General features: G+C 43.5%; 1 protein-coding gene across 2 annotated transcripts in view; it reads left to right on the top strand.

Moving 5' to 3' along the window:
- The window catches only part of Synpr (synaptoporin), a 340,860-nt gene that overhangs the window by 200,283 nt on the left and 113,127 nt on the right, over positions 1–27,450 (top strand). For both annotated transcript variants that reach the window (XM_048421427.3, XM_048421428.3), the window contains one exon: positions 5,622–5,746. In XM_048421427.3, coding sequence (XP_048277384.1) covers positions 5,622–5,746 — 125 coding nt within the window. The remainder of the gene's footprint in view (positions 1–5,621; positions 5,747–27,450) is intronic.

Genomic DNA, 27,450 nt, shown 5'->3' with positions numbered 1-27,450 from the left:
CACTAGCCCTAGCTGATGAAGGTCCATGCTCAAGATACTGGAGACAACATCATTTAGGAGTACCTCTGATGATGCAACCCCTTCCCAGTCAGGATCGGTTGTTTTGAGGGTAGCGCAGAACTGACAATGGTGGAAATAGATATGGAAATTGGCACACAGTAAATCAGAGTTTCATCCCGAGGGGTGTGACTGTTGGTAAACAAACAGCCTGTTGATGTTGTAAGCATCATCATGTTGTAATTTCCCAGCCCCTCTTCCCATTCTTCTTACTTCTACCCATTTATTCCCGAGCATCCTTCATGTCTAAGATTGTGTACAAGACTTTGGGGAGAAGCCGTCTTCCTGGCTTTGCTGCACACTTCACCCAAAACACAACCTGGATCTCATATTTTATCATCTTCCAAATACTGCTTTCAACTGTGACTTTTGAAGTAACCAGGAACAGAATTTTTGCATGATGTTCTTTTTAGACTCAGATCATTTCCATGAAGGAGCTGTTTGTCTTCCATTAAGAGGAAAGTCTGGTGTCACTGAGCAAAAATGTTACTCCTGCTATGTGTCATAGTTTGCTGTTACCTATTAAAGCAGGGAATGTACAACAGTTTCCCTGTCTTCTTTCTCCTGGATGATGATTGGGCTACAATGCAGAGGGCTCTTCTGTTGGTTAATTTCTTTTCATTTTGAAAGGTTTTTGGTTTTTTTTTTTTTGTTGTTGTTGTTGTTGTTATTTAGCAGAGCCATAGATCATCCCCAGACAGGAGCAAAATTAGAGTCCATTGTAGGGGGCTTAATCTTGGTCCTGCTGAACTCAGAGGAGTGAATGATTGTGCCAGTAGTCAGAACCCTATTGGCTTAGAATTTGCTGGAGAATTAGTTTTCTGTTACTCGAACTGGGATCCCAGTGAAAAATGGGAGCACAAAGATTTCATAATTCTCCTTGGATGCTTACATGAACTTTTGTCCCTGGTTACACCTTCAGTTGCTTAGAAAGGTGATTCAGTGCACGGCATGGTGGGAGATCAAGCACTGAGCTGGCTGAGGGTGGCTGTGCAGAGCCCAGAGCGTAGAGGAGCTGGCACACATGTGGTCGTGACTGCACAGTCATACATGAACACCGTGTCCTCTTTCTTTTCCATAGCTTGCAGCCCGAATAGAGCCATGTCAGCTGAAACTCTCGCTTGGGGTCTGTTCGCACACAACCCTTTCTACTACCGCTCCTTCCCTTCAGACTTTTCTCCCTCCTCAAATATGCAGGACTCACTCCCGATTTTCATTCCCAAAAGGTGCATATTGATTGCCCACCTTTTCCATGCCCCAGAAGAGAATCGTGTCTGTGTTATGAAATGTTGTTTTGTAAAACTGAGCATCCACAAGCCCTTTCTTGTGCTAATATTAGGCTCTTGTTCCTTACAGTCCTTCTCATAAATCCCTCAGCCTATCCTTCTGAGGGAGAAGAGGGAAAGGATACAAGGCCTGTTCTCCTTTTAGCCGTATGCATTTATGAGAGAATCAGGAGAAAGCTGGAGAACCCCCAGTTGCTCCCATGATGCATTTGTGAACAGTTTACGGCTAACTCTCCTCTGTGGCACAGAGTTTGTTTTCCCCACATTTCTGAAGCTGACTGAGAAACTGTCTCATGAGTCTGGACCTAAGCATTCTCCTCACACCTCTGCCGCTGGCTGAGGTAAGGCTAGCCAATTTTCTCTCGTCTCAGTTTCTCTAGGACAGTGACATAAATAGCTGAGTCAATGAAAGGAGGGAAATTGACGTTGAACATTGCTGGGGGCTATGCATCTGTGATTTACCAACCACAGCAATTGTGATTTATCTCTGAGATAAAAACCATTACTCTCAACTCTCATCACCAAATCGATGCAGTGGCCTTTGCTTGTATTCTTGTACTTGTCAAGCCCTTCTTCCTTGGGTCTTGCACATTTGCTTTCTTCTCTACTGGACACCTCTTCTTCCCTGCTTTTGGCTCACTTCCCCTGATTTGTATTCCAGATGTTGGCTTAGACGCAACATCTTCAGGTGTGGCTTTCCATCTTACCCTCTTTGCCAAACACGTGACGCAATTTGTAATTATTTGTATAGATGGCAGAGACTTTGCCCCTTTTCTGACATAACTACCTTTTAGTCCATCAACAGCTAGCATGCAGGCAGTGTTCCAGTAGATACCTGTTGAGCGGATTTGGGGGCTAGTCTTGGCTTACCAGGGACTGAAGTCATGAGAAGTATTCCTTTAAATGCCTGTTGAATGGATTTGTGGGTTAGCCTTGGCTTACCAGGGATGGAGTCATAGGAAGTATTCCATTAAATGCCTGTTGAATGAATCTTTGGGTTAGCCTTGGTTTATGAGGGACTGAAGTCTGGAGAAGTGGGGTGACTAACCAAGGGTCACCTAGCTAAGAATTGGTCTTAAGCTTAGGTGTAATGTGTTTTGCCACCCAGGGTAAAGGACTTAGGTGCGGCAGTGGAAGGGGTGGGTACTGTACTGTCCTCTAAAATAGCAGAGAATTCAACCCCTCCCATCCCCCAAACCCTCTAGTGCTCTCTCCTCACTGTGTTTGAATGTTTCTGTACAGCTGGCCAGTAGTGGTGCACGCCTTTAATCCCAGCACTGAAGAGGCAGAGGCAAGTGGATCTCTGTGAGTTCAAGGCCAGCCTTGTCTACATTGTGAGTTCCAGGATAGCAGGACTGGTTCACAGAGAAACTCTATGAAAAAAAAGTTTTTGTATTATAGGACCAAACCCCCAGATAGAATATTCCAGTGGAGATGACGTCATTTTCTTAAATATGGAATTAACACCCCCCCATCTTGTTATCCTCTCAGCAGGATCTGACCCTCCCAGTGTTCCATTTAATCTTTGCCAAACACATATGAGTTTGATATCAGCCACACGATGTGATTTCCTTTAATCAGTGAGGACAGAGGGGAATAAGAAATGTAGCCAGAAAGCTATAGGTACCTAATTCAACTGGAGTATGGTGCCTTGTGTTTGCAAAGATTAATAAAGACTGGAGGAAAAAACAGTGTGTGTGGCCTCCATCGTCTAACTCCTCCTTAGTATCCATGTAATATATCTAACCAGTTAATGGGTAATTATCGTTTCAGCTTGGGCTCATTTCACAGTGGTTCCAATAATATCTTCCTGCAAAGTCTTAATTGTATGTAAAGCACTTACTCTTTCCACTATTAGCACACTAATGTTACTAGAAGTGCTTTCTTTACAATTATTAAATATAGAAATGAAGACGAGTAGCTCTTTTGCCATTCAGCTACACTATAATGTCCTCAAGGAAATTTTAAAATACAAATTTTTGGCATAATTATGCTATTCTGCCATATATTCAATACAGGATTATTACACACACACACACACACACACACACATACACACACACCTTTGAGAACTCTGTCACGAGGAAAGAGCAGCACAGTGAGGAGCAAAGGCTCTCTCTCCGTGGTTCTTTAGACTCCCCTATCTTTCTTTGAAAGAGTTCTCACCCAAACCCCCATCCTCATGTGCTATAAGGATCTGGACTATTCACCACCAGACGACACAGTCTGGATGTGAGCATTGGGCAATCAGCACCATTTTTTCTCATTCCTGTCAACACTACGAGCTGATGGGAAGGCAGCTGTCAAACGTCTCTGAAGCCCTGAGCTCTGAGCATCGTGTGGGATTGTAGAGTGGGCTGAAGTGGCTGCTAAATGCCTGTCGGTCCCATCACTTGGGTAAGCTGGAAAGCAAAACAAACAAACAAAAACAAGAACAGACTTTTCTTCGACTGCATAGTTTATTGTTGATTCACTGGAGCTGAGATTTGTGTGGATCTAGCTAGGGCTTAAACCTAAATTCCATACTCTATGGCTTGAACCAACTTATCATAAATGAAATGTATGTCCTTGCATGCGTGGGCAGCCTGGGTATGGCAGTTCTGTTGAACTTGTCCATATTGGGCTTCATGGCCGAAATTGATGAGGATGATTAACCAGGTCCCTTCCTCAAGAGGGCAACAGATTTCATTACAGATGGTTGTGAGCCACCAGGTGGTTGGTGGGATTTGAACTCAAGGCCTTTGAAACAGCAGACAGTGAATGCTCTTAACTACTGAGTCGTCTCTCCAGCCAAACAACATATCATAAACCTCACTATTTACAGCAATAATAATATTCACCAGCGTTTACTGAGTGCTCACTTTGTGGCAGAAGGACACATTCTACGGATTCCACACATCTAACACATATGAATCCATTTTTTTTCACTTTGTCTACTACATCATTTGTATCACAGTTTATAATACTGATTTTGAAAATTGTCATATATGTAAAAATCGTCCACCAAATGTTAGCTACTTCCTGAGGGTTTTACAATGTATTGCTGTCATTGACCAGACTTTTCCTACAAATGTTAAATAAGCAGTTGAGGAAGACAGTTCTTAAGGTGTTTTTCCACCAATTGGTCATCTGGCAGATAGCTCTCATTCTGAATTTTCGGGACAGACCTTTCTCCAGTACCGGCAGATTTCCCCAAGTAATTATTTGTCTCATGTCACAAACAGCAGAATAGCTCAAGACATATTGCCAGTGCTGTTTTGTTGAGGAGAAAACTAAGTCATGGCTATAGTAATGTCCCCAACATTATCCTCCAGGATCCCTGCCTTTAATCCACACATAATTTGCTCCTCTCAGTGCACAAAGTGAACTCAGGCCCCCAGTGTGGGTAGAAGGACAAACTACTACAAGAAACTGCTCTCCAAAACTAAAATAAATTGGAGTCTTTCAGGATGAGTTAGTGCAGACCGCATTGGGGTGGCTTTCTTTGGCCATGAGCAGGGCATCCTTTTAAATTTAGGCAGAGTATGAAGTAATGGAGTCTCCTATTCCTTGTTTCTCATGTTGGAAACACCCCGGCATGGGCTGCTGCCGCCTCGTTGGCATTTCTCAGGTCTGGAAGACTTCTCTGAGATCATACTCCTCCTTTTCAGTGCCTTCTTCCCCACAGATCATATTTCCCATCAGGAAAAGGCATGATATTAGCTCATAGCACCGAATCTTCCACTGGTTAATTTAGAAACTGCAGGCAACGCAGAGCCTTGGCTGCCCATGGGGAATTGAGGCAAAGCACTCTGAGAGCCGATGCTCCGAAGGGAACCTCTTACTCAACCGATCTTCTGTGCCCTAACTCTAGCTTTCTCAGGCCATGCTTTTACAGAAAGCAATCTATACCATTCCAAAAGAAATATCGTGTTTATTGAAGAAAATGACCCCGGTAAATGTAAAGGAAACACCTCTCTGGAGGCATCCGCAGGCACCTTTCCAGGTCTCAGTCTATGGAATTATGCCATCACCGCCTGAGGCGTGGTGCTGCATTATGCGCTCACCGTCATTTCCGCCGCCCCCCAAAGCAGCATTTCTCTAAGTTACAGGACTCTTCTTTAGAACCCCTGCAGCCTGACATCCTCCTGTCCATCCTCCTGCAGCTCAGTAGGAGGCAATGCTGCTCTGCAGAGGCCTAAAATCTCTTTCTGCCCTGACCCTGCGCTCCAGATTATGATTTTATGACCCCCGCCATCCTAATAGCTGCTTTCTCTTTTTCTCTCTTGTTCTCCGCAGCTTTTTGCAATCTTTGCATTTGCAACATGTGGTGGCTATTCAGGAGGCCTGCGGCTGAGTGTGGACTGCGTTAACAAGACAGAGAGTAACCTCAGCATTGACATAGCCTTTGCCTACCCCTTCAGGTAAGGAATGATGATTGGTGCTTAGCAGCCTCACAGCGGGAGGCTTGAATCCTTCTGTAGTTTCTGGGAGAAAAATGCAGGCTCTGAAGGACTTCTGGGTAGGAAGAAATGCTGCTTGAAGCCACAGAATGTCATAACTAGTGTGTCCACCTCCGCACTCCACACTGGGAGGATTTGCCTTTAACCCAGTATTGATTGTCCTCCATAGCCTCCCACTATGGCCCAGCGTTTGGGACTATCAACAGAGAGACCCCACTTATATAATTATTTTCTCCAACTTTAAGATTCCTCACATTCTATCTAGATTTGTAGGTTACATTTAATTGTATATTGACTGTGCACTTCTGGCTGATAACATGTTTCATGATACTAATATCTAATACTCTCTCTGTGTACCAGATAAATCTGCTTAGATGAGTACCTCTCCAATCTCATTTACTCATCCCAATGACATTTTAAAGGAAGTCCCCTTACCATCATCCTGGGGTATTGACAGATAAGTTCATTTTCCCCTTACACTCTCTCTGCTACCAAGGGACAGAGGCAGTGTAAGCCAGTGGTATAGCTCTGGAGAGGCAAAGGGACACCTCTGGAGGCTGGAGCTGCAAGAGGAAAGTTCTGGAGGGAAAGGCATCCTGACTCGTTGGGAAGTCAAGCTTGACTCATTGGGAAGTCAGGCTATACCTGAAGCTGGGGTGTGGTGGGGGATGGTCTACCCCCAGTACATAGTAATCCTGCTCCTCTCCTAGAGAGCAGTTACAGCTGAGTTCTGCTCTGTTCCCCTAAGGGAATGTTCTATTTGAACTGTTCGTTTCTCCTCTGCTCAGCTCTTGGCCAAAGATGTTGCTTCTTCTGCTTCACTCTGCTAACCGGAAGCCTCTACAGAAATGTAGCAATCTCCTTTGGCTCCTGGGAAAAATTACTCTTTCCTACTCGGCTCCCCTAACATATAAGGAAAGGTTCTTCTTTGATTTTTTTTTATGCGCAGACCCCCTAAGGGAACATACCAGCCAAGGTCCTCTTCTGAGCCTATGAAAGATCTTCACCCAAAACCCTTTTAAGAAAGAGATTTATTTGGGAAGCAGGAGTTCAGGAGAGCGGCTGCCTCTGCCATGGTGAGAAAGGGCAGCCAGCAACTGAACAGGCAGAAAGACTTTTATATAGGGCTTCTTCGGGGTGGATCTTTCAGGGAGAAGATTTTTCTTTTCAGTGATTGGTCTGTTTTTCTGCTCAGGGATTGATTGGTTTAGTTGGTCAGGGGCAGAGTTGACTCTGGTTTCAGGGCCAAACTGTGTTTCTTTCGCAGACCCTTTTTAGCCTTTTAGCTCTATTTTCAAGGCTAAGACATATTTCTTTTTTTTAATTAATTAATTAATTAATTTATTTATTAGGAATTTTCACCTCCTCCCTGCCTCCCTTTTCCCTCCTCCTCCCCACCTCCCCCTCCCTCTCTAAGAGCAGTCAGGGTTCCCTGCCCCTGTGGGAAGTCCAAGGTCCTCCCCCCTCCATCCAGGTCTATAAAAGTGAGCGTCCAAACAAACCAGGCTCCCACAAAGTCAGTCCATGCAGTAGAATAAAAACCCAGTGCCATTGTCCTTGGCTTCTCAGTCAGCCTTCATGATTCTAGGGCCAAGGTGTATTTCTTTGGCTCTGGTTTCAGAGAGACAATGTGTTTCTTAGGTTCTGTGTTCTGGGCTAAAGTGTTTCTATCACTAGCTCTGGGTTCAGGGCCAGGGTGAATTTCTTTCAGGAGCTCTGGGTTCAGGGCCAGGATGGGTTTTTTTGGCTGGTCCTTTTACCCTGCAGGCAGAGTTTTAGTCTACCTAGCTTGAAAGAAATTAATATATCTTTTGTTATACTTAACTTTATGCAAACAACCATTTCAACACCTTTATCAATTCAATATCTGTTCGTGCCTGTAGATTGATTGCCAGATGGCCTTCAGAGCTTGTTCCCAACCTCACATCTCATTACTCTGATCAAGAGACCTAATATGGACTAACTTCATTCAATTTTGAAATAATTTATTCCTGTAAAGCTCCCATATAATTGACATCAAGTAACTTAGAGGGGGAGGTGTTAAAAAAAAACTTTCAACAGTGTTTTGGTGTGTCATCAATATACAATCTGTTCATTTAATTTCTTCTGTGAACTGATGGTGACTCTATAATTACGGAGAAAGTAAAAATCAACCTTTACAAGTTTGTTTTTTTTTTTTTTTTTGTAAGCAGGTAAGTGTGGTATTTTCCAAAAACATTTTCACGGGCCCCGATAAGACTGTATCTAAAGAAAAGGAAAATGAAGGAAGAGAAAGACAGAAAGAAAAAGAAAGAAGATGGGAGAAAGAATTTAGGAGTATTATGGAACAAACTCAAGAAATCCTTTTTAGTAATTCATTGTTCTAATGTGCATTTTGAATCATCAAGAGACCCATTGTTTCCCAAACATATTCCCCATGGAAATTCTTTTCTTCCCTATCAAGTAGCTCAGAGGATTCACAAATTTTAGGGCAGAACTTTAATATATTAGTCTCATAAACGATCTAAAACAAATGTGTTTTTATTTATGAGCAATGAAGCATAAGAAGTGATGTTTATGCATCCGAAGGATGAAGGAAGTAGAACTGACGTTGTGTTCAAAAGCCCCCTGCTCAGAATACAAAGCTCAGAACTGCTAAGCACTTCTCCGTGGGGATTCACTGTTAATGTCTGTGCTGTGCTGGTAAAGAAGAATGAGGAAGATGACTTTCCAGAAGTTCTGTACAAAACCCTTGTCTTCTGGAGTAGAAATCAAGCCAGTGCCTGTTCATTGACCAGTGTTCACTGTCTCGAATCTCGAGTACCAGATGAGAATGCCAATGCCAGGCGGTGGGACTGGGATGCTCGATAACCTTATTCCTGGTCTCATAATGTCTGCTTTGCTTCCACAATGATCTCTGAACAGGCACTCATAGCGGTGGGTAACTGCAAGGGCCACCCTTTAAGGCAGTGGCTCTCAATCGTCCTATGCTGTCACCCTTTAATACAGTTCCTTATGCTGTGGTGATTTCAAGCATAAAATTATTTTTGTTACTACTTCACAACTCTAATTTTGCTACTGTTATTAGTCCTAGTGTAAATATCTGACATGCAGGATGTCAGATATGTGACCCCTGTGAAAGGGTCATTCGACCCCCAAAGGGGTCTTGGCTTTTTCGTTTCCTTCCCGACTGCTGTGTCATGCATGTGGACCCATGAAGGGCATCTGGGGAAATGGGGTGAAGCTGGTGGTGTTTTTACTCTTGCTCTTTCAAGTATTAGTCCCTTATTTGAAAGATTTTGACTGGGGTTCTGACACAAAATTGCATAACCAATGTTTTTAACCCAGAATTTTCTTTCCAACACTACCTTATTCAGGAGTCCATATACTATTGGTTCCTGGCTGCCCGGCTAGCTTAGCCTGAAATAACCACACAGAAACTGTATTAATTAAATCACTACTTAGCCCTTTAGCCCTACCTTCTTATTGGCTAACTATTACATTCTAATTTAACTCATCACCATTAATCTGTGCATCACCACGTGGTCATGGCCTACCAGCAAAGTTTCAGTGCATCTATCTCCAGCAGTGGCTCCATGGCATCTCCCTGACTCTTCCTTCTTCCTCCCAGCATTCCGTATAGTTTTCCCATCTACCTAAGTTCTGCCCTATCAACAGGCCACTGCAGTTTCTTTATTTATTAACGGTAATCACAACACACAGAGGGAACTCCCACACCAATATGCAAAGCAGATCAAAGACTCTGAAAATATGGAAGCCAAGAAGGGATGAGCCTGAAATACTCTCCCATGAGCTATATGAACTCCCCCTTTCTTGATAGAGAAGAAAAGAAAGTTTTGCCTCTCTGTTTACCGTGTCCACCCTGTTACTGCTCATCCAACTCCCACAAAACACTTTGCACTGTGGCCCGGTAACGTCCATCCATCTAGGAGAAGTGTTTGGCTTGCAGTTTCAGCTCTCCATTTGGATACGACAAAATGCCATGCCCTTCTCTTGTGGAGAATGTTTTCGAGAATAAGCAAGAATTTGTAGACATTATTGTGTGTATGTGAAACTCCATAAGCCACTGTCAGTGATTTGATCGTAATCCTTGAATTATGATGGGAGCCTTCAGTAACTTCTAACTGTTCGGTTTAATTCACAAACACAATGAAGACGTAAACTCAAGCACCAAGTCATTGAAGCAAAAGGAGATAAGAAATATGTTATGGATGGCAGGTCGACAGGGACTTCTCACCTGGTTGTCATAAGAGGACTTCAGTTAACATGATAATGTCAATTAGAACATCTAGATAACTCACAAAGACTCAAATGCTGCTTCCAGTAAATGACCCAAAGTGTGTACTTCCTCTACACCACCATCTGTGTGTGTTTTGTTTATACTGATGGCAGAGAGGATGGCTATTCAGCAGTGTGTCATTTTATCGTAGAACTAAGACATCCGCCACCTGACCCTTTTTTTTGGCCTGTGACTAAAACAGACGAGTGGTACTTAACTGTTCTCCCATCTCCTGTAATGTGTTACCATGGTGTGAACTTGCCTGACATTGAGGGGTGGGAGGTGAGTCCTGCGTCTCAGATTCTTAGCATGTCCCTTAGACACTGAAGTGCAAAGCAGGGCTGCTCATTTTAAGGTACCTAATATATTCGAGGAACACCCACCCGAAGAATGCACATGTTTTGGGATGACAACTGAATGCAGCACAAAGGATGCCCGGACTGCTTCTCATGGGCTGGCGGGGGTAGGGCAAGCAAGCAAATGAGAAACAGGACAGTTTATAAATCTAGAACATCCACGGAATCAATCCCTAGACAGCCATTAAAAACATTTAACGATGTGTGAGATGCGCCCTGAACAAATACAAGGCCCCGTCAGTGATAACTTGGGTTGGTTTTCATTCCAACTTGTTGGAGGAGAAACCACCATTTGCCTCATATTTAACCTGTCCCTTCCTCGTTCCTGGCTGGACTTCCAAGCGAGTGCAAGCCTGGACCTCTCTTAAGTTGTTTCCTCTAGCTATAGGAACTTGCCTGGCTGATAAGGATGGTAGGAACAAACACAAAGAAGTTAACATTTCCTGGAGTAGCCCTCACCCCGTGGCAGCTGTGAGGAGCGCCTCTCATGTGGCACAACTATAAAGCATGGTCCATGCTATAAATTTTCTCAGCGATACCCAGTGGGAGAGCTGGTACTTCACAGTTAATGAAAACCTAATCATTACATGGCTTTGTATCATCTTCCTTCCTTCCCAGTCCCAGTAGAGCATTGCTCTTTTTCTGTTTTTAGAAATAAGTCCTCCGAGAATAAGTTGTCCTTAACTCTTCATCTCAAAAATCTATGTATTTGATGCCTTTTATGTCATGGTGAGCAGCCATGTACTGGTGACTTACAGGGGAACAGATGCCTTTGGGCCAGGGTTGCATGGGGCCCTGGTCATTTTCCCACCACCAAGAGCTCCGCCATTTTTTCATGCACCATGATAACTCAAGACCCTGTGAGAGCTGTCTGTCAAACAGACAGTGGTACTTTCCACAGTATCACTCCCAGTGTCGAGTGAGATGTACAGGCAGAGTGTTGAAACAAGACCTGACATTCGATATGTTTTCCTCTAATATGTTATTTGCTCTTTCTTCATTAAATCAGGGTAGCTGGGAATTAGCTAGAGAGACGAAAAGATAACTGATTAGCGACAGTATCCTTGAAGCAGCAACGATCCAGAGACTATAGTTTCCCTTCTTCTTACATGCAGACATTAAAAAAGCTACATATTTAATTGTTTCATAACAATTAACTTGCTTTTGAAGTTCCGGTGTTCTTAGGAGGGATTATTACAGGGTTTTGTTTGCCACCCCTACCCGAGACTGACAGAATGGGGAAATCTGTCACATGAACATGGTGTTGGGGAAATTATTTATTTATGGTCACTGGGGCAGGAGAGGGAGATTCACCCTGAGCCCTGAGATCCAAGGATGGAACATTCACCCTAAAGAAAAGGAAAGCAGACTGCTCAGTTGGCACTGAGAGAACAGGATCTGTTCCCTTCTCTGTCTGTGGTTCCCCCTTCCTCTTTGTAACATTTGAATAAGTGCAACTAAACAGAAAGGCCATGGAATTTTGGGTTTTACACAGTGTTAGCAGCTCTGTCAGAGCTGAGGTGGGAGGAGAGACTTTTCTTAAGATCCATATGCAGAGGCAGTAGAGATAAACTCTTGTTTCTCTCCCTACCATTGAGCCAGTGGGGGAGCTACAAGTCGTCAGGGCTGCAGTGTTTTGCATCTTGTGTTCCTGAAATGCTGTGTCTGTGCTTGGTGCTTCGTTTTTATTTCTCATTACCAAATGTTTGCACTCTGTTTGGGGAACGCTTCAGAAATTTCCAGTCTATAACATCTCATTTTAACATTGTACCTTAAACTGAAATTTTTTTTACGGTAAGATTTGGTGCTGCCAGGCCCAGGGAGCTTCGATCCTGAAGTCAAGGTCTACAGGCCCAAGGCAAACCCCAATCCAAAGTGCTGTTTTCAAATCCAAGCTCTACTGTCTAGTGGATGGGAAGTTACAAGCACTTGGTCTGAGAGTTGAGACGGTGCTGGGCCTTCGTCTCCCATGTGAAAATGAAGTAGTAGTATCCACTTCACAGTCTGCCAGTGACCATCACCTAGGTAATAACATCAACCGTGTGGACTAGTGTATCACAAAGCATGTTGTCGGTGTTGGTGTTGTTACCAATGAAGTCTGGTGCAAGAATTGGGCACTTAGGTTCACTTAGACAGCAAAAACAAGACAGAGAGCACTATTTCACAGTGATTTGTAGAGAATATTGTAGAGAGTGCAGAAAATGATACAGACATTCACACTGTCTGATGGCGTGGGAGGGGTCAGATGGGAAGAAGCTGAGTGAACATCAGAGTAAGCTGCCTTAGTTAATCAATCCCAGGGCTCTCCTCCCAGCCTATAGTGCTTCTTTGGTGGACTTGCTGCTAAGCTTCCCTCGAAGGAGAGCGATGGCAAGAAATCGGGTGGCCATCTTGCTTTGGATTTCTGCCAATACGCAGTGAGACAAATATCTGAGTGCAAATTGTTTTCATGGTAGAGGTTCATGAGAAGCTCCTAAGAGGGAAAGAACATGAGACTTGGGACAGAAAGGTTGCCACCATGGGCAGCTTGCGGACCCGAGATTCCATAAAACTATGAACAAGACATCTCAACAGGGCTAGGATCATACTGGTGATGGAGTCTCGGTGATGATCTGACCACTTCTGTTGGTTACTGATCAAAAGCTAAGCCTGCAGGTCCTTGTTCCGTCTGCTGTTCAGGGAAGCCACCAGTCAGAGATTGAGTACATTGAAAAGGTATCACGTTGTTGTAGAATGCCGCTTGTTCATTCCCAGCTGCCCAGACTAGAAATAACCACACAGAAGCTGTACTAATTAAATCACTACTTGGCCAACCACTTACATATGTTGCTAGTTAGCGCTTACATCTATCATTAACTCATTTCCATTATTTTATATTTTACCATGAGACTCGTGGTCTATTGGCAAGGGTCCAGCTGGCAGCTAGCGTTTTTCCCCTCTGGTGGTTCCATAGCGTCTCACTGACTCTGCCTTCTTTCTTCCAGCATTCAGTTTAGTTTCTCCCCTTTCCAAGCCTAGCTCTACTCTGCCCCATCATAGACCAAGGCAGCTTCTTTGTTTATGAACTAATAAAAGCAATACATATACAGAAGGACCTCCCATACCATCACGTTGTATTGTAATGGCAGAAACCATTTAAACAAAGAGACCGGGTTGTGCGCATCCAACAACCTTCAATAGCATCATGGGGCTTTTCAGTCACTAGTCTAGAGTTGTGAATGTCCCATCCTGTAACATGCATCATTCTATCAATTCATATTTAGTGAGCTCCTATAAAGTCTAAGGTCATTAACTATCTATGCGCTTGTTCAGTAAGGTAGACATGGCCTCTTGCCTCATGAAATTTACAACTGGTGGAGGATGGGAGACAATAAAGAAATAAAAGGTGTGTATATACAGACGCACGCAGATACTTTTATAGTTACAATCTTATGAAGAAAATGAGAATTATGCAGAAACAGAAGTAGTGCTGGTGGGTACTGAGCAGACCATGTGATACGTACTGCAGCAGGGTGATGGGGAAGGGCCGATGATGGAGGTAATTAAAGCAGCCCGGGTGAGGGAAGGAGGAATGTATTAAGCAAGAATGTGCTGTTCCTTGAGAAAGACTAAATGAAAGTAGGGCAGGAACAAACCCCAAACCCTGGACCTTCAGAAAAAGCAACAGAGGAAGCTAAGCAGGTTAAAGGACCAAGGAAGAAGTCGTATCCCTTTTGCTTACCTGGTTTACATGATATGCCGATGTAATTATGCACGAGGCGCAGAACTGAAAGATAAGAGGAAACTCTTCGAAGACAGCTGAGCCACATAGTGCAGGGGACGTGAAGCACAGGTGTAGATGGGCCTGGTGTCTGATGTAGGAAGAGAGCTGGGAACAAACAGAAGCATGTGCTTGCTTGATTGGGAGGCAAACAGCAAGAGACGAGGCAGAAGCAAAGGCTGGCTTGAAAGGTTCAGAGTTTATGCTGATTAAAATGGGGTCAAGGATGGAAGCCATGAATGGATCTGGCTGTGCAAGCAGATGGCAAACGGATCCACTCCTTAGTTTCCCACCACCTCTTTAAAGCCCTAGAGTCGGGGACAGTGAGGAAGGCTGTGCAGTGATCAGGAAAGAGGTGGTGGGGAGGGGGAGGCCGGAAAATCTAGCGTCTCTGCATTGCCTTCCACATTTCACCTCTGATGATAGCATGCGTCTACAAAGTAACTCTGTATACCAACGTTTTCCTTTAGTTTTGCTGGCAAAGTTGTGTTGTATTGGGCCATGGGGAACGATTTCAGTATTTTAAGTTTTTTATTCCCGGTATTGATTTACGGGATCCTCTCAGGGGTCACTGCGTCTAGCCCTAGGTGACAGCTTTAACCCTGCTTGATAGCACAAGCCATCCAACTTTTAATGAATGATGAAGACGACAGTCCCACAGAAACATATTTGCGAATGCATTTCTGAAGACCGAAAAGCACTGGAAAGTTACAACGGAGGACAGCATACACCCCATGGGTTATCGTTTTACACGTTACCTGTCAGAGTTCATTCTGGAAAAGAGAACTCACTTCAGGTAGCTTGGTTTTGAAAAGATCAATATAGGAAGTAACTTGCAGGAATCATTTGATCGGTGAGCTCTACAGAAGTGATGGATTAAAACATAGGAGAGAACAAGGAGGTATCATTTATTTTGGTTTATAGTTTCAGGTTTTGGTCGGCTGGCCCCTTCCCTTGGGCCTGAGTGGATGTTGTCTAGCAGAATCTGTGGGCTATGAAGCTCTTCCCCTTAAGGTAGCTGGGAAGCAGAGAGGTAGCAAGGGATTAGGGCAGCAAAGGTGAGCCCCCAGTGACACACCACACCCAGCTAGGGTCGGCTCCTTAGTTTTCTACAACCTGTTTAAGTACTGTCAGCTAGTGGGTAGCAAACTTTAAGCCCATGAACCTGTAGAGAACACCACATGTTCAAATGATAGCAATCAGAATCGGGCTCTTCAAGCATCCAGAAACCAGCAGCTAGCGAGAGAAGTCACAGCCACCCCTAGGACGAGAGCAGGGCTTGACAAATCAAAGCCTAAGAAAAAAATCCATCTGCCCCCCTCCCACTTCCTTTAACTTGACACACTCTGAGAATGGTTTGTATTTTCAAATGATTATTTTTTAAATGTTGTTTATGTTAAGTATAAATATGACAGACACTAAAGTCACCTAGGAGACAAATCTCTGGGCACATCTGTGAGGGATTGGACAGACTAAAGTGAGCTTCTGGGAATGACTGACCGAGATGATCTTGATTAAGCTGGTTGAAGACACTATGTGGGGCACCATCCCCTGGCTGGGTATCCTGGATTGTGTAAACAGAGAATTCATCACTCGCTGGTCCTTGATCGTAGAAGCAATGTGACCAGATGCTTTAAGTTCCTGGAGCTTTGATTTCCAGGACAGGATGGACGGTAGCCTTGTGACCCCAAACAACGCTTCTCTTAGCTTGCTTCTCTCAGATGTTTTAATACCGCACGAGAAAAAGACACTCAGACCACCCTAGACACCCATCAATCAGTCTCCATTTTGCCATTCAGACTATAAAGCCTAGACTATTTAATATCTGACCTTTATTAGTAGTCTCTGGGAAAGGCTCATATAAAGAGGCCCTAGTAGTCTTCGTTTGCTAGCAGGATGAGGCCTGTCTGGTAGAATTTGCTTCTATAATGATAAGAAACTCCAAGAAGGGAGAGATACAGGGGGAAGTGAAGGTGTTTTTAGTGATGCTCCTAGATTGATGAGAGATGAGGGAAACTCCTGGCCTATTATTGCTCCTGACCTCCAGGTTGCCAGGCTACCACCAGAGCTTTCTCTGGTTGATATCACTGGAGGCCAGTTAGGTGGGAACACACTCTGAGATGCCCATACGTGATGCAAACAAATGGTGGAGAAGAACAGTTGTTCGTCCCGGCAGCCCAGAACCAAAATAACCACACAGAAACTGTGTTAATTAAAACACTGCTTGGCCCTTTAACTCTAGCTTCTTATTGGCTAACTCTTACATCTTACTTTAACCCATTTCTATTAATCTGTACATCACCACGAGGTGGTGGCCTACCAGCAAAGTTTCAACGTGTCTACCTCTGGCCGTGGATCCATGGTGTCCCCTGACTCCACCCTTCTTTCTCCCAGCATTCAGTCAAGTCCTCCCTGCCTACCTAAGTTCTGTCCTATCAACAGGCCAAGGCGGTTTCTTTATTCATGAATGGTAATCACAGCACACAGAGGGGATTCCCACAACAAACAAACAGATGTTGACAGGCAGATTGTCTGTCTAAACCTCCACTTCCTTTTTCTAGAGGATAAGAATTTGATGAGCTAATTAAGGAATTTTTTTTTCTAAAAGGTGAATTAGTTCTCTAATTCAGGAGACAAATAAAACTCTGGTAGTCACTAGCTACCATCAGAAGGAGCAGAAGGCAATGTATACATGCAGGGAGATGATTCTTAAGCATCTCCCTTTCAACTTTGGAGGACTAACTCTGGTACCTGCCCCGCTGGGGTAAAGTCTGAACAGGCTTTTAAAGATCAGGATCAGAGCCTGTGCTGACAATGAATATAGGGCCTCGCGATCAAGGCAGATGATGGGGAGGTGATGAGAAGCAGAGATTGAATCAGTGTGTGGTGAGCTTGTCCTTCCTAGGGTTGTCTGCCTCACTGGGTGGGGTTTAGCAAAGCGTGGGAGGGGATGCGGTGGCAAGAACCTGGTGACCTGTGTGCAGCTCTGTGGCCTGGAAGAAGACAAGCACAGTTTTTGTCTCAGTGCTTCCATTGTGATAAAACACCATGACTGAAAGCAACTTGGGAAGGTCAGGGCTTGTTTCAGCCTACACCTCCCAGGCCACACCCTGTCACAGAGGGAAGTCATGGCAGGAGCTCAAAGTGGGAACCTGGAGGCAGAAGCTGAAGCAAAAACTATGGAAGAATACTGCTTACTGACTTGCTCCTGACTTGTTGAGTTATCTTGCTTTCTTATAGCACCCAGGACTTCCAAGCCCAGTGGTAGCACCATTCAGGGTGCTCTGGTTCCTCCCACATCAACCACCAATCACATAATGAACCATGGGCTTGTCCACAGGTCAATTTGGTGGGCAAGCATTTTCTCAGTTGGGGCTCCCCCTTCTTTAATAATTCTGGCTTGTGTCTAGTGGTCATCAAACTAGTCAGAACACCTTTGTTGAAATTTGTAAAAATAAGGTCTAGTTTTCCCCAACAGTTTTAGTCTTTCCAGAATAGACAAGAGCATGGGGCTTTGAGATCATCACACAATGGCGAAGGAAGTTAACCACAGCAAGGTTCAATAAATATCAGAGAAAGGGACCATCACATGCATGTCTGCGTAATGTATCACATCTCCTGAGAATGTAAGTGCCCACTCCAAGGTCTCATGAATCTGAGACTCTACTTTCTTATCATCTGGAAAGAAGGAAAACTGTCCAAGGTTTCTGTCTGTCCCTTCCAAAGGAGGACTAGACATCACACAATGTACCTTATGAAGTAAAGCCAATGCTGATTGAGTGTAGGGACCCATGTTCCCTTCGTCCCTGACCCCAATCCATCTTTGACAGAATGAGTTGCATTTTTCATAGGTCGAAGGGGCAAAGGTAGAGGAGGTGAGCATTCAAGATGATTGCTTGCTAGAGGCACAGCTGCCAGAGCTGAATTGGAAGGGCATCGGGACCAAGGACTCTCAAACATTGGGACCGAGAATCTCAAGGAATGGGGAACTCACACTCATATTTCCTTCCCAGTACCCCTTGCAGAGCCCTCTGTAGGAATTCAGAGTTACTGGACTTTAGGCTCATTCTCAGTGTGTTGTTTGGGGGCTCCCTGCCTGCACATACCCCATAGAATGTCTGCTAAAAATGGAAACATCACCAGCCCACTGCAGACCTCAGCAGCAGCAGCATGAGAGATGAAGTCCAAAGTTGACATTTTAATAAACACATGCATAATTCTGAGCAGATAGCACATAGAGAGCTGCTTACCTAGAAAGGAGGAGGTAGAGCTTCTGCTGACCAAAGCCTCATATTTTACATTAATATTGATGGTCTTAAAAACAGATTATATTTCATACAAACATTGCTTTAATATATTTACCATGAAAAAGGCAGAAATAGAAAAAAGTACCATAAATAAGCAAATAACTGTTACTGTCTTTTATTATTACACAGCCAACTATAGCACTATAAGTGTTAGAATGAGAGGAGCCTTAACACCAACAGGAAATCATAAAGCAGTTTAAGGTTGTACAATTTTAATACAAATGTTTAATAAGCAAGCTGCGGCTATAAACTCTACACTCCCATGTATGCTTTAGAGCATGCCCTTAACAAAGACTGAAGTGTTAGATGCCTTGTACCCATAGCCCAGCTCGACTTGAGGGTAAATCAGAAAGAGGAGATATGTGTGTCCTTTTTGTTCGTGCAGGTGTGCATAAATTCATATGCATAATTATTGGCAATTAAGTCTGGTTGGTCATTGCTCCTTGATGTTCCAGGAACACTGTAGCAGTCTGAGCATGTATTTTGACTCTGTTTTCACGGATTAACATGCAGAGACAAAGTGTATTTGAAACCACACCACCAGTAAATGCTGTCCATTGGCGTCACAGCCAAGTTGTTTACCATCACATTGGATTCTTGTCTGAAATCACGGGATAATTGTGAGTCATCTTCATCACCATTATGATTAAAGAAAAGCTATACGAATCATTGTACTGCATGCCGTACCATGAGCTGTGCAAAGAGATCACATGCATCACTGCCTTTTGTGCCAATGGTACCACGATGAGCTAGCCGTTCTGAACTGTTCATCGGGTATAGAGCTGATGCTCGTGGAGGATGAACATCTTGCCCAAACTCGCGTAGTTAATAAGCACGGAAGCAAGTTTTGAGCAGATGTGTTTAGCTCGCCCAAAGCATCCAGAGACCGCACTATTGGTCACTAGTGTGTTATAAAGAGATGCTGTCAGCTGGCAGAGCCCCCTGAACCTTGCTTCCAAGTTTGCAGCCTGCTGTCCTCAACAGATAGGTGACACATGCCAGGAGGCCTGGGAAATGGCTCAGAGTCACTGTGTTCCTTAAGACTAAGAATTACGGGTGTTTGTTTTCTAATTGATTTCCTGAGCCAAGCAAGAAACCCTGAAGGAAAAACAGCTCCTGTCTGGAGGGGAAATGATTACTCTTTTCCTTTTTGCAGCTGGCTGGAAATGATTGAGCTGTTGTTGATGTAGCTGGGAGAACTCTGTACGCTTCATTTAGAAGATTCTGTACTGCTTTGGTGCACGTCAGTTAGAGACTGGGTCTTGAGGAGTTACACAAATGAAGGGTTTCTAAACACAAGGGCTTTGCAGGGGGTTAGGGCTGTTGTATATCCTCTTTCCTTGGCAAGGGCATGGAAGGTAGAGGGAGGCAGGGTGAGGTGAGAGGTTCCCTAGCTAATCAGGGAGCATGAGCACCTTTGAGAGCAAAGAACCCTTAGTTATAATGTCCCTAAAGCTGAGCGCTGAAATACGAGAGCCGCATTTCCACATCCAGAGCTGAGGCCACGTCCATGCCATGTTTGGTTAGCTTTTGATCTTCAAAGCTTAGCTCTGAATGATGTCCCAGAATCTCTACATATGTGTTTTATTTTAGTGGATGTGGAAGGGATTTCATTTTCTACTTTGTCTCTACCTAACCTTCTGCTTCGTCCTCCAAACTGTTACATCCTTTTTATTGGAAACAATAGCATTTGTTTCTGCGCAAAAATTCCTATTGCAAAACAATAGGAGACGGTAAAATAGTCAGTGGCTGCCGGAAATGGGGAATGGGCAGGACAAGTGAGCCAGCAGAACACAAGGCAGTGTATGTGCATGTATGTGCATGTTTGTGTGTGTGCGCGCATGCATGTATGTGTGTGCATGTGTGTGTATATTGTGTCTATGTGTGTATGTGTGTGTATGTGTGCGCATGCATGTATGTGTGTGCATGTGTGTGTATATTGTGTCTATGTGTGTATGTGTGTATGTGTGTATATGTGTGCATGTGTGTGTATGTGTGCATGCGTGTGTATGTGGTGTGCATATATGGAAGTCAGAGGACAGCCTCAGATGTCCTCAGGTGCCACCCACATGATTTTGAGTCATGGTCTCTCTTTGCTCTGGAGCTGATGAGGCAAAGCTGACTGGGCAGTCGATTCCAGGGTGCCTGTCCCTGCCTCCCCAATGCTGGGATTATAAACACACATCACATGCCCAGTATTTTTAATGTGGGTTCCTCATGCTTGTGATTATCTGCCCTTTACCAACTGAGCCATCTTCTCAGGCCCACAAAGGATTTTTAAGACAGTTGAAAATATGTTGTTTCATTCCTTAAGGGTGTACATATGTCATAATGGGTATTTCTCCAAGTTGACCAATTGTCTAAAGCTGGAGTAAGCCTTAGTTTATAGGCTATGAGCTGCAGGGACAATGACATCGGCTGCATCAGATGTACCACTTTAGTGGAGGATGCTGACAACGGAAGAGGCTTTGCCCGTGTAAGGGAGAAATGAGACATCTTTGTCCACATCTCTCAACCGTGAACCTAACACTACCCAAAAATACATAAAGACTCAGGATGAACGAAGTAGAATGTTGGAGCCCTTCTGAACACTTTACAGAAGCAATCACCTCAGTAGTTTTACACTGCCTTTTTATACCCTCAATTTATGTAAAATGGTTTTGTTATAGTTGTGATATTGCAAATTAATATTTGCTTATTTACAGGTTACAAGTGTCCTTTAAATCCACAGCTACCGTTTTTATTGGCTCATAACTAGGTCTCCATTTTCTGCATAGCTAGACCATAATTGATAGAGCCAGTTGTCTACCAATGCACTTATTGGTTGTTTCAGTTTTTCACTATTACAAATAAGGCTACCACCAAGACTGTTTTGTAATTTCACTTTTCAGATGAAATTACTATGAAAAATGCATAGCTCACATTTTTATAATTTTTTCTAAATTCTTCTTTGAATCATAATATTTGTATTCCTAACAAAAAGATATGAAAGCACCTGTTTCCTTATACTGTTCCTGATAGAAAACCCCATAAGTACATTTATTTAATTATTAGCATGAATGACCACAATCTTCTATTTTTTAGGCATTTGTATTCCTTGCAAAAAATATTCTTGAAAACCAGAGTTATCAGGTTCCTTTTAAAACATGTTGTGCATGTATGATATGTATATAGGATTGCATGTGTGCACACGGGCATGCGTGCACAACAGTGGAGGTCAGAGGGTAACCTTAGGCATCGTTTCTGGCCTTTCACCTTGCTTGAGACAGGGCCTTTGGTTCATTGCTGTGTACATTATGTAACTGGCCCTTGAGCTTCTGGGAATTTACATGTCTGCCTCTTATCTTGCTGCAAAAGGGCAAGGATTACAGACATGACCAACTTCATCTGGCTTTATGTGGGTTCTTGGGATGTGAATTCAGGTACTCATTCGTCCACAGCAAGTATTTTCCCCAGTGAGCCATCTCCTAACCTCAATGGCAATATGATTTTTTGGTAACCAGATCTCCCTTCTCCCTTATTCTCCCAGACCAGTTGTTTTTATTAAGTCTGGATGTCCCAATGTACTCCAGTGAGTAAGGTTTACTAACTGAGACAGCATTTCAATATGGTGCCAGCACTGCCCTTGGCCATGCGGGCCTTGAAGATGAAAGGGGAATGGGCTCTCTTTTCATGGCTGTCATTATTTTAAAGAACAAATTGACATTTATGAAATTAAAACCTAGAGAAGTTACACTGCCCATCTAGAACTCACAGCAAGACTACCATTAAGCAAGAATTTGCATCGACGCCTCTGCAGTCATTACCCAATATGACAGAGAGCCACACTACAGATGATTAACCTGTTAATCTTCTGTAATGGCGAGGAAGTCTATAACAAATTGCCCAAAGGAACAAATTATGTTTACACAGTGTAAGATAACATTTTGAGATTTCGTAGATCAAATTAATTTACGTCGTGGTGTTCATCATAACAACACTCTGTAAGTGTTGACATCAAAAAGACTTTAGGGATGTGTGGGTCCCTGTTTCCTCACAGCTAAAAATGTGTTGTGGAATAATCTGTCTTGATGGTACATTTCAAGAATTTATTCTTATTTATACCTAGATTTAGTTTATTGTTTGCCAAAATAAGAGGATTGGTGTCTTTGATCTTTTTGCAAGTCGTTATAGCAATTGTCAAGAAAGAGTGAGCACCACAGATAAAATGCCATTAAATACAATTTTTTTTGTCAGTGTGAAATAGTCTTAGATCAAGATGAACCTTACTTACTACTTCCAAATCTCGAATTATTGCTCTGTTCTTCGTGGTCTTTAGAAATAGAATTCAGACCCTCTATAGAGCAATTGTTCTGTAAAGAATGATAAAGTTTAATGTTTGCTTTATGCACATAAAAATGCAAAGCATCAATATTCTGCATTGGAGCAAAGAGTGCCATAGAAGGAAATAAATGTAAATGTGTTACGTTGTGCAAGAAGAAACGAGAATGCGGTGGGATGCCTTCTCAACTCAGATCATTTCTGGTGCCAGACAGCGGTGTCTCTGTAGTTTTAAAAATCACTTCAATTTCAACCAAATGCCTCTAGCCACATAAACAGTGTGTCTCTGACACTTTCTATAATGCGTCTATCTGGAAGCGAGATGAAATCAGTAGGAAAAATAGCAAACTCAGCTCTTTTCAGTATCACTGTATGCCGGCAGGCATCACTGGAGGCACGGTGACCTTTGACCCCACATCCATTCACTTACTTGGCCAGGAAACACTTGCCAAGTGTGCAATGGGAAGGGGAGAAGCTCATCCTGTGCTGTGGATCCAGCTCATGCTCGGCCCCGCATTTGGGTCCCTCTTTCTAATTCCATGTGAGGTGAGGCGTTAACCAGCCAATGACTTAGAAGTCACCTCTGTCACTCAAGGAGACTCATCCATTCATTCAGCATGTGCTTCTAATGTCTTGGTGCCAGAGCTCCAGTGTTAAAAGTCACAGACTGGAACCTGAGCAGGTGCCTCACTGCAGTGGGGGGAGAGGAGAGACAATAAACAGATAAGCAAAGGACCAGGATGATGCCCCTTGCAGTAGATGCAATGACAAAAATTACACAGCGATGTGATGGGAACCAACCAAGGAGGGAGACAAAGAAGCCTGTCGTGGCAAAGCACAGCAGACTTGAGAGCTGAGTGGCAGGAAGAATAAGGCATGCGGATGATGGGTTCATGGAGACAGAGCAGCAGGAATAAGGATGAGAAAGCAGGGAATGAAAAAGAAACTGAGAAGAAAACATAATTGCAGGAGGAGTGGAAAGGGCTGCATTGAGGCAGACGGGACCAAAAGCACAAGGCCTCGTGGACTCCAGAGATGCTCAAGTTTCACGCCAGATGAAATGAGTATTATTGGCTTAAGTTAAGGGTGGGATGCGATCTGGTTTAAATACTTTGAGAATCATTTTAGTTGCTATATGAAAAATATGCTTTTAATGCCATACATACATCAGTTAAATGGCTGTTGCAGTTTATTTTGGTAAAGAGTGGTAGCTTAACTATGGTCTGATGAGTTCAGAGGGGATAGGATTAGAAATTTTTTGGATATATTTAAAAGTATGATTCATAGAATAGTTTAGTAGAAAGGATGTGTAGGTGGCAAGTCAGAGAAGAAGGCCTGGGAGATAACGGTGTGGTGGAGGTTGGTGGAGACAGACTGGCTTGTCTAATGTTGACAGGCGAACTTGTGGGATTTGTCAGGTGCAGCAGTTTTTGTTTTTTGCTTGGTGTTTTTAATAATTAATTGTAACATGAAAAGGCCGGGCCTCCTTGTTCGGATTTCTGTCCTGCCCAGCCCCCTAGCTGCTTAACCCCAAAGAAAATGACACAGAGGACTCCGTAAGTTATAATGCTGATTGGCCCATTAGGTCAGGCTTCTTACTGGCTAACTCTCATGTCTTGATTAACCTGTTTTTGTGATCTATGTTAGCCATGTGGCTCAGTACCTTTTTTAGTGGGGCAGCTCACATCCGGCTGCTTCGGTGATCTGGGCAGGAGTGGGAGGAATCAACTTCCTCCTTCCCAGAATTCTCCTGCTCTCCTTGCATCATTTCCACTTCCTGTCTGGTTTTCCCACCTACACCTCCTGCCTGGCCAATCAGCGTTTATTTAAAACATGATTGACAGAATACAGACAATTCTCCCGCACCACTTCCCCCTCTTCTTTAAAAAAAAAAGAAAAACAAAGGAAAATATCCATAGTCCATTTTTGGGAATGTGGGTGTAGTATTCCAGACTACTTCCAGCTGGTTGGGGGCGCTGATAATCTTATGGGGACCTAAAGAAAATTTAGAGTTATGATCAAGTCCTGACTGAAGTATCCTGTGAATCTTGATCATCTCAGGCAGCAATCTTGAATCTGTTCTGGATGAAGAACTCAGACATCTGGGCCATCTGTTTCTACAGAGATTGCTCAGGAGGTCTCCCTTGGTCAAAGATGATTTTTCTTAACTCTGAATAAATCCAGAGCCTCTCATTTTCTGTGGAAATAAAAGCAAAATCTCTTCTCCAAAGTAACATACCTTTTGACTTCAATTCTGAAGCCAAGGTGTTTTCAAAATATCTATCTTGGATTGATTCTGCAGCATTTATAAGCAAATATCTTTTAGCAGCTGTTTCTCCTTCCTCAGCATTTAAACAATTCAAAGAGAGCATAATATCATACAGTATCAAGATTCTCTGTGTATTTTCCATCTTTATGTGGCTTTATTTTAACCTCTATTTCTTTTATTTTTACTTTTAACTTTTGGCATATATATATATATATATATATATATATATATATATATATATATATATATATAAAAGTTTATTAATTTATAAAAGTTTCCATTTCTGCCCCTCCTCCCAACACCCTCCCAATTCCCCCACTCCCTCTCCTCCTCCCTCTCCAGCCCTAGGAGCAGTCAGAGTTTCCTGCCCTGTGGGAAGTTCAAGTTCCTCCCCCCTCCCTCCAGGTCCAGGAAGGTGAGCATCCAAGCAGACTGGATCCCAAAAATCCAGTATATGCAGAGGAAACAAGTCCCAGTGTCATTGTCAATGACTTTTCAGAAAGACCCCATGCTAGCCACCTTCAGAGAATCCGGCCACATTCAGAGAATCTGGTTGGATCACGTGCTCGTTCAGTCCCAGTCCAACTGGCCTTGGTGAACTCTCATTAGATCAGTCCCCTTTTATCAGTGGGTGAATGCACTCCTCACGGTCCTGCCTTTCTTGTTCATGTAACTTTTGGCTTTTTGAGACAGGTTCTCTGTATATCTTTGTCCTGGAATTCCCTCTGTAGACCAGGCTATCCTTGAACTCCCAGAGATCCGTCTGTCTCTACCTCCCCAGTGCTGGGTCTAAAGGTGTGTACCACCACACTCAACTATTCTCTTTCTTTCTTTTTTATTTTAAGGCATTAAACCTTTTTTTAAAAGCCTGCATATATTTTTAACACACTGTAAACCATTTAGAGGTTTTCTTCCTCTTTGAATCTCTCTTTACTGTATATCTCTCTTTTTCTGACCACATGGGTCTTTAATTTGCTAAGGAATATGGAGAAGACAACACTCAAAAGCTTTTAAGGTGTTTCAAGGCCCTTGCCAGGAAGCAAGCTGCAACATTGTATCCATAGTCTTGACTGCATGCTTGAAAGAGTCAGAGTTTTCCCTGGCAGGACGGCCCAGAAAGCCAACATTTTTAAACAGCTTAGCTTTTTTTCTGCCACGGCTGAAAAGTGAAATGCTTTACTCTAATCTTTCCCAAGCGTTCCCAGGCTTTCTGTGGATTCAGTTACCTACATGGGCACCATTCTGTAACATGAGAAGGCCAGCTTGTTTGTGTTTTTGTCCAGACCAGTTCTCCCAGATGTTTAGTCCCAGAGAAAAATGACACTGAGATCTCTATAAGTTATAAAGCTGATTGGCCCAGTAGGTCAGGCTTCTTACTGGCTAACTCTCATGTCTTGATTAACCCATTTTTGTGATTCATGTTAGCCATGTGGCTCAGTACCTTTTTCAGTGGGGCAGCTCACATCCTGCTGCTTTGGTGATCTGGGCAGGAATGGGAAGAATCAACTTCCTACTCCCCAGAATTCTCCTGCTCTCCTTGCATCATTTCCACTTCCTGTCTGGTTTTCCTGCCTATACCTCCTGCCTGGCCAATCAGCGTTTATTTAAAACATGATTGACAGAATACAGACAATTCTCCTGCACCAGTTAATGACCTGTTATAAAAAGATATACATTACAACCAGCTTATGTCTTTGGGAAATTTGCATCAGGAAAGCTAGAGAGCGAGAGAATGCAAGCAGAGCCGACTGTGGTTTCCTGAGTGGCTATAGTCAAGGCCAACAAGTCTGTGGGGGCCTCCACATGAGAAAAATCCATGGAAGGGCAGAAAATCTGGATCAGAAAGGAAGCCAGTGGAAGAAGGAGGGCTAGGGCAGGAGCTGGTCCTTAGAGAGGTCTTCAGTCTTTATTACTTTCCAGCTCTGGACAGGTCTCTCTACACAACTATGTTCTTTATCAATATAACTAAAACACTCCTCTGAAGGCATAAGTCACAAGCAATCCCACACCAGTTTGGAATTATGATTAATAGAATGGTTATTTATTCAAAGGGGAAAAACTTACAGATTACCGTCCCAGACAACAGCCCCTCTGCGCGAACAGGAAAGGAGTCTAGGAGCCGGAAGCAGAGCTGGAAGCCAGAGAGAGAGAGTGGAGGACAGCCGCTGTTTTTTTAAAGAAAGAGAGACCACGCCCCAATGGGCTGGTATCTCAGCAGCGATTGGCTGAAGGAGCGGAAGGAGCTCCCGCAGCACTCCTCTCTAACAGACAAGGCTAATTTCAACACATAAGCAGGGACATTCTGTGCACAAGTATATGTCAGAAAAAGTCACTGACTTCAAGCTCACATTTTGGGGACAAGCAAAGATAATAA

The sequence above is a fragment of the Myodes glareolus genome, chromosome 5 (assembly GCF_982192425.1).
Source record: "Myodes glareolus chromosome 5, mMyoGla1.1, whole genome shotgun sequence".
NCBI lineage: Eukaryota > Metazoa > Chordata > Mammalia > Rodentia > Cricetidae > Myodes > Myodes glareolus.
The sequence above is the reverse complement of the archived record's forward strand: the minus strand, read 5'-3'. Positions and strand labels throughout refer to the sequence as shown.